This window comes from Poecilia formosa, unplaced genomic scaffold, assembly GCF_000485575.1.
Source record: "Poecilia formosa unplaced genomic scaffold, Poecilia_formosa-5.1.2 Scaffold122, whole genome shotgun sequence".
Taxonomy (NCBI): Eukaryota; Metazoa; Chordata; class Actinopteri; order Cyprinodontiformes; family Poeciliidae; genus Poecilia; species Poecilia formosa.
In genome coordinates this window covers 423,370-439,533 of record NW_006800061.1, presented here as the reverse complement: position 1 = coordinate 439,533, position 16,164 = coordinate 423,370, and the positions used below count along the sequence as shown (strand labels likewise).

At 39.5% G+C, this 16,164-nt stretch overlaps 3 protein-coding genes across 6 annotated transcripts; 2 read left to right on the top strand and 1 right to left on the bottom strand.

The window, feature by feature from the left end:
- The first annotated feature begins 321 nt into the window (after positions 1-321).
- Positions 322-5,286, top strand: pgm3 (phosphoglucomutase 3). 2 transcript variants are annotated; one of them, XM_007560952.2, is made up of 13 exons: positions 322-430; positions 934-1,142; positions 1,228-1,412; positions 1,496-1,563; positions 1,648-1,781; positions 1,853-2,048; positions 2,702-2,859; positions 2,945-3,028; positions 3,110-3,208; positions 3,554-3,673; positions 3,760-3,882; positions 4,543-4,716; positions 4,828-5,286. In XM_007560952.2, the coding sequence occupies exons 2-13, from the start codon at positions 936-938 to the stop codon at positions 4,915-4,917; spliced, it is 1,638 nt and encodes a 545-aa protein (XP_007561014.1). In that variant the 5' UTR covers positions 322-430; positions 934-935; the 3' UTR covers positions 4,918-5,286. The 2 variants fall into 2 exon arrangements, with proteins under 2 accessions (XP_007561014.1, XP_016531317.1); XM_016675831.1 differs by having other exon boundaries at positions 323-430; positions 926-1,142.
- Positions 5,287-5,374: 88 nt separating this feature from the next.
- Positions 5,375-9,427, bottom strand: ngs (notochord granular surface). 3 transcript variants are annotated; one of them, XM_016675833.1, is made up of 11 exons: positions 8,923-9,427; positions 8,529-8,691; positions 8,241-8,390; positions 7,991-8,110; positions 7,790-7,885; positions 7,128-7,262; positions 6,891-7,001; positions 6,423-6,533; positions 6,083-6,207; positions 5,715-5,972; positions 5,375-5,644 (listed from the first exon to the last, which is right to left on the bottom strand). In XM_016675833.1, the coding sequence occupies exons 1-11, from the start codon at positions 9,111-9,113 to the stop codon at positions 5,551-5,553; spliced, it is 1,554 nt and encodes a 517-aa protein (XP_016531319.1). In that variant the 5' UTR covers positions 9,114-9,427; the 3' UTR covers positions 5,375-5,550. The 3 variants fall into 3 exon arrangements, with proteins under 3 accessions (XP_016531319.1, XP_007561013.1, XP_016531320.1); XM_007560951.2 differs by having other exon boundaries at positions 8,529-8,694; positions 8,923-9,425; XM_016675834.1 differs by having other exon boundaries at positions 5,550-5,639; positions 8,529-8,694.
- Positions 9,428-9,984: 557 nt separating this feature from the next.
- Positions 9,985-15,246, top strand: ccnc (cyclin C). The gene is made up of 12 exons (XM_007560950.2): positions 9,985-10,146; positions 10,435-10,541; positions 10,695-10,779; positions 11,430-11,499; positions 11,687-11,738; positions 11,825-11,880; positions 12,805-12,840; positions 13,316-13,407; positions 13,498-13,565; positions 13,674-13,753; positions 13,943-14,061; positions 14,188-15,246. The coding sequence occupies exons 1-12, from the start codon at positions 10,115-10,117 to the stop codon at positions 14,240-14,242; spliced, it is 852 nt and encodes a 283-aa protein (XP_007561012.1). The 5' UTR covers positions 9,985-10,114; the 3' UTR covers positions 14,243-15,246.
- Positions 15,247-16,164: the final 918 nt, after the last annotated feature.

Genomic DNA, 16,164 nt, shown 5'->3' with positions numbered 1-16,164 from the left:
CAATTTCTTTTGACAATGAATTCAGTTTTTTTTTTTTTTTTTTACTTTTATCTTTTTTTAGAACAAGATTAAAATCAATAACATAAATAGTAACGTTTGTTTGTTCTATGTCTGTATCTTTGTCTGAGGTAAATAGAAGTAAAATAATTGGAATTAAACAAAAACAGTTAATCATTGAAAACTGGTAGTAAAAACTGTATAAAAAACTGTTTACAAACTAACTATCAGCCTATCTGTTTGTCTATCCATTCCACTTGCCCTCACTAATATGGCAGCCTTCTAAGCGGAAGTGCTGAAGGCGGGATTTCCGGAGATGATCCGTGAACGGCGGCCACGTTGTCACGCTGAGAAGGTGGAACCAGAGGAACCAGGAAGTTTTCCACTGACTGCTACACGGTTTTAATGCAGCTCTGAAGACCACAGACAGCGAGTAAGTGAATAAATAACAACTTACTGCGGAAATTTTGATCCCGTCTGGGAACTGTATTTTTTTTTTAACTTACGTTACGAGTTTATCTAAAAACATTACGTTAGTTTACTAGCGAAAAGCTCCTAGTCCAGCATCTGGGTGTGTATATACTTTGCCCTGTCATATAGCTTGAGGGGAGAAGTCACTCTGCTGCTTTCAGGGTCTGTTTTAAGTCTGTTTTTTTTTTCGTATGCTCCATTCCCACTTCAAATTTTTACTTACAATATTTAATTTGTTAGATTCCATTGTAATCTCAAATACAGCTGATTGAATTAAACCCAGCAGAGAATACCAGTTTTTTAATTGTGAATTAATATTTTATTCATTCGCTTTCAAAATAGTTTTCGTTCTGTAAGTGGTATGGGTAATTTGGTTTTAGTTTCATTAGACACATCCAAGTTAAATAGTTTTCTCTGTAAGTTACTAAACTAACTTCTTTAATCTGTTTGTTTACAACTTTTTAGAGATGGCCCATTTTGAAGAAGTCTGCAAGCAGTCTGATCTGCACCCTAAACCAGCAGGGTTGGTTTTGCAGTATGGCACAGCTGGCTTTAGGACCAGTGCCAATAAGTTGGACCACATCATGTTCAGGATGGGTTTGCTGGCCACACTCCGCTCCAAGAAGACCAAAGCCACCATTGGAGTCATGGTGACGGCGTCGCACAACCCAGAGGTCAGCCATTGAATCAGAAATGCTGAAACAAGAGTTCCTTAATGTTCTTCTTTACACTACCTTTACATCTGTACTGTGTTTGTAGGAGGACAATGGTGTGAAGCTTATTGACCCGATGGGAGAGATGTTGACGTCGTCATGGGAAGACTACGCCACCCAGCTGGCCAACACCGATCAGAATGAGTTAGTCAAGACTCTGAAGGATATCATAGAGAAGGAGGCCATTGATATGAGCCAGGAGGCCAACGTATATGTGGGAAAAGATACCAGGTATGATCAAAAAGACTATAGATGAAAAAAATTAAATCAATCCAGCACATGCATGCCTATGTGAGTGTTTTCTCTGACTGTAGGAGCAGCAGTTCTAGCCTTTCCCAGGCAGTGCTGGATGGAGTCAAAGCCCTTGGTGGTCACAGCAAAGGTATCGGTCAGATATCCGTTCCTGCTGTTTTCACATCTTCTTTCTGTTTATTTGCCTTCTCATGCTGTCTGTCTGTCCTGTCAGACTACGGTTTGGTGACCACCCCGCAGATGCATTACATGGTTTGCTGCCAGAACACGCGGGGGAAATACGGAGAGGCAACAGTGGAGGGATACTACTGCAAACTCAGCCAAGCTTTCTCTCAACTCGCCAAGAATGTAAGGATTCTGGGTGCGTTTCCTTTGTCCAACGTTGTTTGTAAAACATTTTTATTTTAATTTTCTGCCAGGCGTCTAATCGTACGGACGACCAGAAGCACCTTAGTGTTGACGGCGCTAATGGCATCGGGGCCATAAAGGTACGAGAGATGGAGAGTCACTTGAAAAATCACATGCAGCTTTCCGTCTTTAATGATGGCAGCAGAGGAAAGCTGAACCACCAGTGCGGAGCCGACTTTGTCAAAGTGCAGCAGACGCTTCCAAGAGGTACGGCCTCACTATGCACACCTTAGAGGAACAGCACCTTTCCATTGCTCTCTGCACACATATTAAACCTCTTGAACATTTGCACAACCATTGAGTTAAATGTATTTTTTTTCTAAATTATAGACCTACAAAGATAAACACATAATTGTATAGTAAAACATAAAGCATCTGGGTTTCTCAAAACTTTTTAAGATAAAATTGTAGGCATTCCTCATTACTTTGGTGCCAACAATTGTGATAAACTTTATTATTCCCAAAGATCAATTTGATTTTGTAGCCAACAGATAATCAATGTAAAAAAAAAAATAGAAATAGAAATATAATTGACAGCAATACAAACAGGCTTCCACAGACGATCCTCTGGTCAGGTGGGACTAAAAATGCACTTTTCGACCTTGGTGTGTTGAAACAAAATGACACTTCACATCGTCCTTAGCAGCCTGTTAGATTAAACCAAATTATAGTGTAGTTGGGAATCCGAAAATTTGGTGACACTCCTCATACTTGGACTTCAGCTACTTTGTGTGGGTCAGTCATGCACAATTACAAAAACGCATAAGTGCTTACTTTTGTGAGGCACATGTAATTGGAACACAACAAATACCACATCGCATATGACTGATTTTCTTGTTTGTTTGTTTTTTTTGTTTCAGGCATCAAGATCAACCCTGGAGATCGTTGTTGTTCCTTCGATGGCGATGCCGACCGTATAGTTTATTATTACACCGACTCTCAGGGTGACTTCCACCTCCTTGATGGAGACAAGATAGCTACTCTCATCAGCACCTTTCTGAAAGAACTCCTTAATGAGGTTTGCTCTCAAAATTGTTTGTGTAAAAACAACAACAACAACAACAAAAGTCAAACTCTTGCTAAATACCTCTTCGCACATACAGGCTGGTCTTGATCTGAAGATAGCAGTGGTGCAAACTGCTTATGCAAATGGCAGCTCAACTCACTACCTGGAGAACACCATGAAGGTGACAAAATGACATTATTCAAAAAATGTCTTCAAAGAACGTACACAGAAAATTTTATTAGATTTTTCTAATATCATTTAGGTAATTGTAAAGTGTACTAAGACTGGAGTGAAGCATCTACATCACGCTGCTCAAGAATTTGATATAGGTGTCTACTTTGAGGCAAACGGCCATGGGACAGTAAGTAGAGACACAGTCAAAAGTTAAATTGTTTTTTTTATCTCATGACTCTGCATTTACAGTCTTGTTAGAAAGAATTTGTCCTTTTTGAATTCATTTTATGTTGTCAGGATTTTATTTTTTATTTTTTTAAAGTAGTTGGTGTGTGTAATTTAAAAAAAATGTCCCGGTCAAGATTGGCAAGACAGCTGCTATTGGGTTGGTTTTGGACGGATGCTTTTTCAAGTGTATTTTTAATTACACCCTGACACTTTTGAATGAAAATATGGCTTACCTTTTCTCACAGAACTTTAAAATATATTTTCTTTGGTGTTTGGACCTGAAATGTGTTTCTGTTGTGATCAGGTGTTGTTCAGTGATGGAGCTGAAGAGAAAATCCAGCAACTCGCCAATGACACCAACATCAATGATGAGAGGAAGAAAGCCGCTTTCCTGCTGCAGAATACCATCAACATCATCAACCAGGTGCACATACGCCACTATACTGAACTGCAATCAAAAAGCACAGCTAAGACAGAGGATGTCATTTGTAAAGCGAGTGTTTTCTTTAGACTGTCGGAGATGCCATTTCTGACATGCTGCTGATTGAAGCCATCCTGGCCATTAAAGGGATGACTGTTCAGCAGTGGGACGCCATCTACAGCGACCTGCCGAACAGGCAGCTTAAAGTTAAGGTACACAAGCAGAGCATCATGTGCTGTTGTTATGCTCCTGAAACGTTTTCACAGTTTGGAGGCCTGCTATGTATTTCATGTGGGTTTATCATGGTAGATCAGCGTAAAGTAGCACATAAATCTTCCATACATCTTAAAACGAGTTTTATTATTAAATATAACCTGCGTAAAAACTAAAAAAAGTAGTTTTTCAACATGAAGTAGGCTTATTCATCTGTCTGAAAATGGCTACGAAGTCATTTCGAATGATTTTTGGACTACGATAAATCACAGCAAGAGTCATTATCCACAAATGGAGAAAACACAGAACAGACCTACAACAGCGTTACTCCAGAAGGTCGCAGAAGAGTGTGATGGTGCGAACCTGGATGGAACCACGAGTTCTGCTCTCCGTCAGAAAGTACTGAAGCAAAATAGTTGTTAATAAGATTGCGACCTTCCACTTATGCTCACATCTCTGATAAGAAAACTAAATGTATCTTTTGGATTGGCCTAGTCAAAGTCCAGACTTAAATTCAGTTCCGATTCCAACCTTGAAAAGGCAGTCCATCCTCAGGTTACCTTTATCTGATATCAAGTTATATTTTCTCTCACTTATAACTTTCCTCACTTTCGGTCGTCCTGTGTTGTACTCTGTTTTTCATTTTTATTTTCTGTAAGGTCTCCGACCGCAGAGTGATAGACACCACCGACTCAGAGAGGCGGGCCGTGACCCCAGCAGGGCTGCAGGAGGCCATCGACGACTTGGTGAAGAAGTATGAAAAGGCCCGCTCCTTTGTGAGGCCCTCTGGCACAGAGGATGTGGTGAGAGTTTATGCAGAGGCAGACACCCAGGTTAGAAACGCCAACTTATGTATGTCTTTTTTTTTTTCTTCTTCTTCTTCTTCGCGTCATTGCGGAGAACTGGAGCATTCTGAATAATCTGGTGATGTTTTTCTGCTTTAGGAGAGCGCAGATGCTCTGGCTCATGAAGTCAGCCTTGCAGTGTACGGCCTGGCAGGGGGAGTCGGCGATGAACCCAAACCTTTGCATTAGAGGCAAACTCACACACTGTCGCCAAATCAACATTTTGAAGTTAAATCCCGGTTGATTATCATTTTCTAAACCAGATAAATACATCTCTTTCCCAGGGTGGTGCTATTATGTCGTACTGTTTAACTGCACTTTCTACTCTTTCTTCATAACTGTTAAAAAAAAAATTATGCACAGCATGGAAAGTATCTTGTACTGAGTTAGATATCAAGGTTGCACTACATTGTATATATGGACAGCATGGTTAACCAATCAATTATTTCAACTTATTTCTGAGGCTTAAACATGTTTGAATCAGGTGTCAAAACAAATAGAAAGTTTACACGTCACTTGAAATTCCACAATTTTTCATAATAAATTAGAAATAATAAAGAAATGCTTTTGTTTGCTGTTTATTTTGTTATCGTCAAAGACAGGTCGAGGAATCATTAGCAGACTAAATAAGCAGAGAAGTGAGGCAGACGTAAAAGCACCTGGAGTCAGTGTGTTATTAAAAAGGTCAGATTTCATACAAAAGCGTGCTTTCCTCCTTCTTGTGAAGGACGGCACAGATTTCCAGGGTTTTCAGAGTGTAACGAAAGCGTGGGGAACATAATTTTGCAGCTTGTGATCAGAACACATCACACATCAAGATGTTTATTCTTCATCTGTGTCCTCAGCAGCTCCAGAAATAGAGATGGTGCACTGCTGTGTGTCACTCACATAAGCGTCCTCGTCTGTTTTAACTGTCCTGGGTAAAAAAGAAGAAATGTTTTTCATTAATTGGTCTATACTCACTGAGGGCCAAAGTCACAGTCTACCTGATGAGGAGAGTCTTCCTCTCAGACTTCTCAGTTGCCTGCAGGTTCCCGTCACCCGGGTTGTCTATAGAAACGGCAGCTGGAGGTGTTTCGGCGTTGACTGCGCATTCGGGGCCTTCAAGCTTCAAAGACCCTGTAAAGGGGGTGAGTGATGATAAACAGTCAGAGGGCCTGCTGTTTGTGAGAGGCAGGTAGTCAGTCAGAGGCAGCTTCCCAACAATGGTGCTCAGACGGTTGTCTTCTCCCTCGATCATCTTTCTGTGAAACAAACAGTGCAATCCTGTTAGGAACAGTGATGCACTCCTGACGTGATGGCTGTCCAGTTTATTCCCTTCTGAGACTGAGCTGTCTGTTAAAGCTTTGTTCACCTGTAGGTGGCGATCTCGATCTCCATTGTCATTTTGGCATTTAGGAGGTCCTGATATTCCCTCATCAGCAGAGCAGTCTTCTGCTTGGAGAGCTTCAGATCCTGTTTAACTGCCTCAATGCGCTCCTGTTGACATAGAGAGAGAGAGCTGGACTTGTGCCTTCATACGAACGTGATATTTTACCCCAAACATCTCATCTTCGATGTCTGACAAGTTTTTGTTATTTAAGAATATATTTCGAGCTGTAATAATTTGATTAAAACTCAGAAATGGTTTAATTTCTAATCAGTTGTGCAATTGTATTTGAGTTCCAACACTTAAGATATCATCAGTCATTTACCTCCAACTCTTGCTCTAGCTTCTTCTGGTTCTCCTTGGCATCACGGTTGTGCGTCTCCAAATACTCATTCCTTGCCCTTAGTGACTCCAAGTCTCGCTCGTTTCTCAGAATCTTAACATGCACAGAGACAAGCGTGCAGCATTTAAGTTCACCCAGTGTTTACAAACCAGTCACACTTCAAAATCAATACAAGAATTCAAGGCCTGACAATGTCGGCTGTTTTTTTTTTTTTTAAAGTTACAAGTTACGATATTTTTTCAGCACCTTTGACATAAACAGAGGGTACGACAATAACAAGTAGGTTGCGTATTCTTTGTGTTTTTGAGATCTCCTGATACCACCTGTGGGAATAAGAGGTTAGCTTGACTAAGCTGATACGAACTTGGAGAAAAAGCTGTTCTTGTTTGTGGAAGATCAAATTCGAGGTGTTTATGAGCACTGTAAGATAAACAAAGTAATCATACTCACATCCTTTCTATAAGCAGCAATTTCCTCTCTCAGTCTCCGAACGCTTTGAGCGTGCTTGGATGACGCATCGCTCATGTCCTGAAACATTGATCTATACCAAGCATCCATTTCCTAGTTGAAAACAAACAACCAGTGCTTGGATTAAACTTGCGTTGTTGCTTTTGTTCATACACGTGTATCTTGACGACTGCAAGGCACAAAAAAATAAAATAAGAGCATTTTGCTTTTGCATACTACCTGCAGATTCTTAGCAGCAATGCTGTCATATTCCAACTGAATTTGTGTGAGAGCAGAGGAAAGGTCTGGGAGGTCGAAGTTTAAGTCCATCTTTGAGGCCGCTGAATAGATCTGCTGCATCAACTCATTGACTTCCTTTCAATCGATCAGGAACACAAAAATAAATCACGGTTTAATCCAAATTTCTTTCAAAGCAATGGTTTAGTTAAGGGGCCTTCTCCTGTGAAATTGGTTACAGACTTGAACAATGATGCAAAATGTAGAAATAATTTGGAAATTGTGTCTTCAGCAGCTTTTCATAAGTGCTTATATGCAAAATGTACATACAATTTCCGCATAGAATGAATATAATATAAGGAAAAATTATTTTGGTGAAGAATTTTTTTTTCTTTTTGTCAACAAGTTGGCAAAAAGAAAAAAAAAACACTTGTTCTTACCTATTTACTATGAAAGTTTTAAAAAATTTTGTGTACCATTGCAGAAAATGTTTCAAACTTAACTTTAATCAAAGTTAATGGCCGTGTTTACAGCCATACTCACTTTATCAATCAAATAAGTCTTAATTTATGTATACCCATCATCCTTGGTGACCCGTTACACCATGAATAACAATATAAAAGGTATTCTAAACGCTTCTCACTCCTACATGCAGTGTTTGTTACCTCCTTCTGAACTCTCTGCAGGAAGGTCAGCTCAGCCTCCAGGTTCTCCAGCTGCTTTTCCAGTTTAATTCTAGCTGAAGTGGCTTTGTCCACATCCTGGCATGAACAGACATGTGTGGTTTGGAAGGTTAAGTGAAACTAAGCACATTTCTATTCTAAGAACATAATTAAACAGTTAATAGTCCTTTCTTCGCTTATTACCGGACGCAGAGTCTCAATGTGATGCTCTGTCTGCTTCCTGGCTTCCAGAGCCTCATCATATTTAGACTTCAGCACTTCCAGCTGACAGGACATTGCCTCCTTCGATGTCAAAGACGAATCCTGTAAAGGTTTGTTACTGTTGAAGTTATTGTTTAAGCTAAATTTGCGACAAGCAGATGAATTAAAAGAATGAACACAAAGATGGGAAGTAAAAATACCGTAATAAGTTTAGATGCAGCGTTTTTCTTACCCTTTTCTCCTTCAGTTGCTCAGCTTCCCTGTTCAGTTCCTTTAGCTGTGATGCATATAGCTGCCTGAGACCGGCTGTTCTCTCAAAGGCACTTTTCAAGGCATCAATCTCGGCTTCCAGCAGCTTGTTCTTGGACTCCAGTGTTCTAACCTAAAGCAGAAGACAAACACCTACTTAGAAATGTTTTGTTTTTCTCAGTTAAATCAAAATGCATAACTAAGACATGTGATACAAAGCAAGAGAACATATGAATATGATTTTTCTCAGTATGGATAGATTTCCTCTTGCCTTTTCAATGTAAGATGCCAGGCGGTCATTGAGCACCACCATCTCCTGCCTCTCATTGGTGCGAGTCAGCTTGAATGCCCGGTTCTGTGCTGCAGTCGCGTCCAGATCCAAATTCGCTCTGTGGCCAGAAGTCACATCCAAGCACAGCGTGCCCATACTAGCACTGCTGCAAGTGGAAACGCTAAATGGGTTAGACTTCCTGCCCAGGCACTTGTGTTACTATGTATATGTCTTAACAAATTGCTTTACTTTATGTGTTTCTCATTTGTCTGGAGAGTACCTCTCCATCTGTCTGTCTGGTATCCTACTTTAACCGAATCTGATGTTAATATTTTCTTTTTATATGGGGTATGCATGCCTTAAAAGTGGCAACAAATTGTAAGGGATGACCCACCTGGTCAGATGAGGCTTGTTGGTGAGGACTCTGCAGCCTGGTCCCTTCCACCCTACATTCCTGTTGAAGCTGGCTGACCTGTGACGGGTCTCCTTTTGGGTGGGAGACAGGCTGGACACCTGAATTTGGCTTTCAGATGTGCTCTCAAAGCAACGACGGTACGAGGACATCCTCTCTGGGCTGTGGCTCATGATGATGGATGAAACTTTAACTGAAGATTTAAAAAAGGTCACACACTCCTCTGAGCCTGAAGTGAAGGGCTCTTTATACTCTTCATGGTCCTTACCTCACCGCTACAGAAGAATGTTGAACCCCTCCCAACACATGATTGGGTCTTCTTACAAATATCTATCAAGTTCACGTCAAATAATTAATGCAGCCTGTAGCCTGTTGACAGAAAAGAACTGTCAGGAGGATGCGTTATCCTGCTGACCACCTTGTAAAAGTTAAAGTATTTTTTGCTGAAATTTGAATCAAAAAGATGTCTACTATATGAAATTTAAGGTAAAGGTTAACCCTTTTACGCCGGAGTTTCAAGCGTCTGACTAAATAAATCTTCCTTATTTTAATTGTAAGTAGTTCTTTAAATGTCCTGTGAGATGATATACTTACCCATGTATCGATAACAACTGGAACTTTCAATATCCAGCAAGTTATTTTCGAAATATACCATCTATTAAAGGATCAGATTTTAGCTTTCATATAAAATCAATGACTTGTTAAAGACAGGTAAAGCCTGTTTGAATTTGACTTCAAGTGTTCACAGTGAGACTACAGCACATGTGTGTTTCTACACAACGAGGTCACTTTTAAATAGTTTCACAACATAATATCTTACTTTCTTTTAAATAACCCAATAATCAAAAAAGGAGTATATTTTCTTTAATTTTTCATCATGATTATATAACACACATACACAAACACACTTACTTTATTGCAAATGTACGCATATTTATTTGTCAATGTGAGTTTTATTTTTTATATTTATTTGAGTTTAAGAATTTTATTTTAGTATAAGAATTTTAAAGTTACACTAAAAGAGACGGAACCAAATAATATTAAGCGGTACCCGGAATGTATTTGATGTTACTCCCGCTGTAGCTAGCAGAACTACTTTCATTGCTGTATGCGTTCTTTTGTGGGAGAATATTATCGATAAAAATATATTTCCCTTTACATAAACGTCTTGGACATGGCGGGAAACTTCTGGCAGAGTTCTCATTAGTAAGTTTTCAGAAATTGTTGACATGTTACTTCTTTATTTTGTTTATGTGTGGCTTTGTTGTGAGGCCTATAGCTGTCTTCGCGGCTAATCTAGGGGCTAGTTTCTCAAAACTAATGATACTCACGGAAAAATATCTTCTTTAAATAAAAACACAAAGAGAATAAATTCAAGCTTCAAATGACACGGAAATCTCTATTTTTTGTTATTGAAGTTTGCACTTCTTTTATTGTGCAGTGTGATCTTGATTTGTGTGCGTTTATTAAAATATTTTATTTTTTTCTCAAAAGTCTGCAGTGGGTTCTGGATAAACAGGATCTGATGAAAGAGCGTCAGAAAGACCTAAAGTTTCTCACAGAAGATGAGTATTGGAAGCTGCAGATCTTTTTCGCCAACGGTAAATTGTAACCTTACTATTGTGTCAATAGTAGCACCAAATGCTTTGGTTGATATTTTTGACAGGTTTTAGCAATTGAAACGATCACGTTTAGCTGTAGACGAGGCTTGTTTGTTTCTGTTAGCAACATATTTGGTATCCTGTGTGTTTCAGTGATCCAGGCTCTGGGTGAGCACCTGAAGCTCAGACAGCAGGTCATTGCTACTGCCACAGTGTACTTCAAACGCTTCTATGCCAGGTAAGCTGCTTATAGTTCACTGCTGAAGAGTCCGGTAAGATTTTATTTCTGCTAACTTCTGATCTTGGGAAAGAAAGCTGGTTTAAAAGACATTCAAGAAAGACTCTTAGATTCATTTGAAAACGTTGTGATGGGACAATGAGACTTGACTTTTTTCCCCCTAATTCGTTATTTTTATTTTGCACGTCATGAATTAAGATGTTTTACTGCTGTCGCATGTTTTCCCCTCGTGATCTGTGCAGCATACCCTTAAGTTTCAAATGTAGGGTTTTAGAAAATCCTGCAATTGCAACATATAGGTCAATGTTAGAATGTTAGTCTTTTTCTCATTTGTCAGCTGGATGCTTCAATTAAGCTTTGGGACAGTTCGCATCTAGTGTGAGTTTTGGGAATCCATTGCAGTAAGACTTTATAGGCTAGGCGATGATCATGGTAGCCTTAAGTAAAATAACATATTTATTTAGATAAAACAACAAGATGTAATCAATTTCAAGTGCACCATATCAGGATGTAAACTGTAATTAATTTTGCAGGACTTCCATGCACTCTGTTGTATTTTACATTTCGGCTCTAGTCTAAGCTCAGTCTTTGCTCCATGTGCCCTCCGTCTCTTTGCTGTTATGTTTTATGTGCTGCTGTTGTTTTTCCAGGTATTCTCTTAAAAGTATAGACCCTGTGCTCATGGCTCCTACCTGTGTTTTCCTGGCCTCTAAAGTTGAGGTAAGAACATTTCAAGGCAAACGTGTTGGCGCCCTAATTTCTCCACCTCAGGTTGTTGGATAAAACTTCGTTTTGTTTTTTGGTCTTTTTATGCATTGTTCTATTTGCCGCCTTCTTCTTTCTCGTTGCAATTTATGTTATAAATTGTGTTTGCCTGAACCTAACGTTCATATTTACCTTCCTCCAGGAATTTGGAGTTGTGTCCAACACCAGGCTGATTTCTGCTGCGACGTCCGTGTGTATGTGAACGCGTTCAGTGAAAATTGAGAGTGCAGTTTCACAGTGTTGTTCTTCTTTATGTTAATATTCACTTTTCCTTACACAGTGAAAACGAGATTTTCCTACGCCTTTCCAAAGGAGTTTCCCTACAGAATGAATCATGTAAGTAAACTTTTTACTTTTTTTTTATTTGATCTTTAAACTTTGAGGTATTGAGAGTCAATGGTAGCTGATAAGTGTTTTTAAGCATTTCCACCTTAAGCTTGAAAGTAGACATAAAAGACAACGTTTTCTCCTGGAAACATAGTCATAACCCAAATCTCCAAAATCAACCCCCTAACTAACCAAATGCCAGACGATGACCCAAACTATTCATACTACTGCTTCCTGTGCAGTTATTTAGGTAACGCCTTTTCAGCTTAGCAGGAATCCCTTACACTGTGTCACGCTGTCGCTACAGTATTGTCCGTCCGTATGTGAGATTCCACAGCTAATGTTGGCACTCTTGTGGTAAAAACTCATTAGGTTTACTGCTCGTGCGTAGGTCCACTCGCCTCTCTTTAGCCAGCATTAAGCTACCAGAACGTCATCAGCACCGTTTTGACAAACTGCTGCCTCAGCTATAAATTACAGCGGGCCACGGTGAAGCAACAAAAGGAGGGAGCGGTTCACACAACGCAGAATGAGTTAACAAAGACCTGCGACACGTAAACATATTTTTTCTTGTCTACATTGCAGACATAGTAAAAGAGATTGATGGTGTCTAGGGCTTGTTTGGAGGTTAAGACCAACAGTTTACAAGGTCACTCTCCCTGGAAATAATGTAATTAAATTCTTAAAGAAGATAGGAATACTAAAAATCTGCAAAAGCACATCAAAGTAGTGAACTTTAATGCAACATATTCAGAGTCCTTACAAAGCTGCAGATACAGCTGAAAGGTTTGTAGCTAATTTGGTCCGAATTTTTCAGAATCACAATTGTTACAGGGACAATTTGTTGTCCAGTAAGATTTGTTATTGTGACAGCGCTGGACATGTTGGACGTGGTGCCTTTAAACCATTCAAACCTGGTTTGTGTCTTTCCAGATATTGGAGTGCGAGTTCTACCTTTTGGAGTTGATGGTAAGTAAATTATTCAACTGTCTGTTCTTGATGAGTTTACAATGACTTTTTTTTTCCATCACATTCCATCACCGTCACAATAACGCCTGTCGACCAGCTTTGCACATTCAGAAACTGTAGTTCAGAAAATTCCTTTTTGCGAGTAAATCAGCTGCTTCCCCATTTTCCTTATTGTTCCCTACATGACATGCGGTCTATTCATTGACTTTGGGTGGCTAAATGCAACTACATGTTGCAAAAAAGTGCGTAGTACTATTAAATTAGTGGTTGTAATGTGACAAAAAATGTAAAGGTTTAAGAAGTTATCTTTTTTTTCCTCAAAGATAACTTCTTTAAACTGAACCTCCACACCACTAGGGGCAGCAGCACCTCAACCTGTCAGTTCCAGCCTGAGCTTTCCTAGTGTCCTCATGCAAACAGGAACATGCTTTTGCAGCGCACTTTAAATGATCATTTGATTGTTGCTGTGTTTCAGGACTGCTGCCTGATTGTGTACCACCCTTACAGACCGTTGTTGCAGTACGTGCAGGACATGGGACAAGAGGACATGCTGCTGCCTCTGGCCTGGTAGGATTCTGTGCCGTTTGTCCCGCACCTATTAAGTCACGTTGCTTTGGGCATCGTCACTCAGTGTCTTCTCTGTCGCGTCTTTCCCAGGCGAATAGTGAATGATACTTACAGGACAGATCTATGCCTGCTCTACCCTCCCTTCATGATCGCCCTGGGTAACAGTCGTTCCCTCTCGCTTTTTCTTAGTCCTCCTCCGTAATCTGGTTACAGACTCGAAATAAGTTTTATCGGATCTGACTTAATCAGTTTTTGTCCCCCTGCAGCCTGTCTTCATGTTGCCTGCGTTGTGCAGCAAAAAGATGCCAGGCAGTGGTTTGCTGAACTCTCAGTGGACATGGACAAAGTAAGACTGATGTTTAGTGGGAGTGGACATTTGTGTTATAAATGTTGTAATGTGAGCCTCAAATGAAATACAGATTTAGTTGAGATTTAGCAAGAAATAAAAGGCTAAACAATCCTTCAATTAAGGATATTGAAGGATTGGTAAAATAGTGCCACTTTTTTATTTTTATTTAATATTTTTTGTTTTAAGATCCTGGAGATCATCCGTGTCATCCTGAAGCTCTATGACCAGTGGAAAAATTTTGATGATAGGAAAGAGATAGCTGCTGTGCTAAACAAGATGCCCAAACCCAAACCACCTCCAAACAGGTATGACTGCATTTGTTTTGAATGTAGGATAAAATACATTGTTTTTCTATGATTTTAGATATGAAAAAAACAACAACATATAAACAATAATTAAATGGGCTGTTTCTTACTGTTTCCTTTGTGCAGTGAGAGTGATCAGAGCTCCAATGGGAACCAAAGCAACTCCTACAGCCAGTCTTAGCATCTTGTTTGCGTTTACACGTGAACCCATGATGTTAAACTTTGGGAGGGGTTGAACGTTTTCAAACAAACTTTGCACAATCATACAGAGACCGATCATCATAAACGGAGGCGTGTCTCAGCCTCTCCTTCTCTGATTGTTATGGATTCGTGGACTGAACAGGGAGTGATTGAGAAGTCTCCAGTGAGCAGCAAACCTTCTCCATTAGGCTGACCACTCTGATATGAATAAGGTGGAGCAGGAAGCTGACCAGGGGGAACAGACGTGATCGCTCAGTAAAAACTCATCATTGTGATGATCCTGACACCCTTGAACCACCCTGAGGAGTCATTCCACGCGGAGCTCCGTGGGATTGGAGAAAAACCTGATCACAAGTGCTGTGGTTTGTCTGTGTGGAAAGCAGGCTGGGTGGAGTTTCATTCCTCAGGGACCTCTGCTCTCTGAATGCATTTTTATTGAGATGTTCCACTCTCGGGACGTGAGACTCTTAATTTCTGAAAAGTCTTCAGCCCGATCTAACTGTACGGAAAGTGGAAGGCTCACCTTTAAAGTGGAAAGTAGTTCTGTGAAAGCAATTTACTGTTTCCTCTCGATCCCTTCTCTTTTGTAAATAGCTTTATAATTTTGAATTGTTTTGCTTTCTTTAAAGGAAGTTCCGACTTTGTTTAGCTTCATGCTTGTGCTAAAGTTCAGCTGTTTTATTGGATACATCTGTTGGAATTTTCATTGGTGTTTGGCCTCTGTTATGAAACTTTCAAAATCATTTTTTGACAACAGTTTGGAGTAAATGCTAACCTAAACTAGCTCTATGAGTCATTTACTTTCTATCTGCCCTTTGCCAGCTTATAAAACGCCAAACTGCTGTGACATGTCTGTGCATTTTCCTGCAGATGTCTGTCGATGTGATTCAACGGAAGGTGTGTTTGAGTGGGCATTATTAAAAGCACACACATTCAGGTAACCTGTGAAATATGTCTATAGTATTAATAAATTACTTGCTTTCATCTGTGTTTTGCTTTCTCTGGCAAAGTTGGAAAATGTAATGCTGATGGTACAAATGTTTTTTTTTTTGCTTGTTTGAGGCTGTAGTGAGACCCCTTGTGGTGAAGCTGGGGAGATACGTAACACTCATTGTTAAACAGTTAAAAACTTAAAGAAAAGATGCGAACAATGTTTTAACAGTATTGCGTTAAGTTTTAAGTTAAAAGCCTATTTTTCGTGTAAACGTGCTTCTTATTGTCTTGACCTTTTGGTACTGTCGATTCTAGTGACATAACTCGGAGCCCAAAGCCTGCATAAGATGGCGGAAGTTGTAGCACAAAGTACATCAGGTCTCCTTCAAAATTAGAGCTTTAACTGGTTCTTGGGAATTTGCAATAGTTGACACAAAGTCTCCAAAGGTTGTTTGGATCTTATAAAAGTGTGTTCTTGGAAAAAATAAATTGAGTGAAGTGAAACAAATCTGAGGAAAACTTAAAACTAAAATGAATAATTTTCACAGAATATGCAGATACATCTCAGATTGTCACTCTTCAGTTTTTTTGCTCATTCTTCATTTTTGCTTTTTAAAAATCAGTATTTTTTTGTTGTAAATCCACATTTTCATGAGTAGATCTTTTTGTCTCCGTTTTTACTGGTAAAAGTACTTTATTTACTGCTGTTTTAGCTGCTGCACTATGTCTTATTTTATTTTATTTGTCACAGTGTTACTAAGGAAAATGTGGTCCTCCCCCATAATGATTACTGTGAATTAAATTATAATAATATAACATTTTATAAAACGTTACTTTTCTATTGCTGTTCAGCTTGTATGTTTAGAGTCGTTCTTCTGCTGGAAGACAAGTCTCAGGCTTTTGTATCCTCTAAAGACTGAGACTAGGACTGGAAAATGTGGAAAACATGCGTCAGGAAAGTTGAAAGGT

Excerpts from the sequence above, each read along its gene's own strand:
- pgm3 (XM_007560952.2), top strand. The coding sequence starts at position 936 with ATGGCCCATTTTGAAGAAGTCTGCAAGCAGTCTGATCTGCACCCTAAA. Across the intron at positions 1,564-1,647 it reads CCTTGGTGGTCACAGCAAAG|ACTACGGTTTGGTGACCACC; the intron begins GTATCGGTCAGA and ends CTGTCCTGTCAG. Across the intron at positions 1,782-1,852 it reads TCTCTCAACTCGCCAAGAAT|GCGTCTAATCGTACGGACGA; the intron begins GTAAGGATTCTG and ends ATTTTCTGCCAG.
- ngs (XM_007560951.2), bottom strand. The coding sequence starts at position 9,113 with ATGAGCCACAGCCCAGAGAGGATGTCCTCGTACCGTCGTTGCTTTGAG. Across the intron at positions 7,886-7,990 it reads ACATTGAGACTCTGCGTCCG|GATGTGGACAAAGCCACTTC; the intron begins GTAATAAGCGAA and ends TGTTCATGCCAG. Across the intron at positions 5,973-6,082 it reads ATCGAGATCGCCACCTACAG|AAAGATGATCGAGGGAGAAG; the intron begins GTGAACAAAGCT and ends TTTGTTTCACAG.
- ccnc (XM_007560950.2), top strand. The coding sequence starts at position 10,115 with ATGGCGGGAAACTTCTGGCAGAGTTCTCATTA. Across the intron at positions 11,500-11,686 it reads TCCTGGCCTCTAAAGTTGAG|GAATTTGGAGTTGTGTCCAA; the intron begins GTAAGAACATTT and ends ACCTTCCTCCAG. Across the intron at positions 13,566-13,673 it reads TCCCTTCATGATCGCCCTGG|CCTGTCTTCATGTTGCCTGC; the intron begins GTAACAGTCGTT and ends GTCCCCCTGCAG.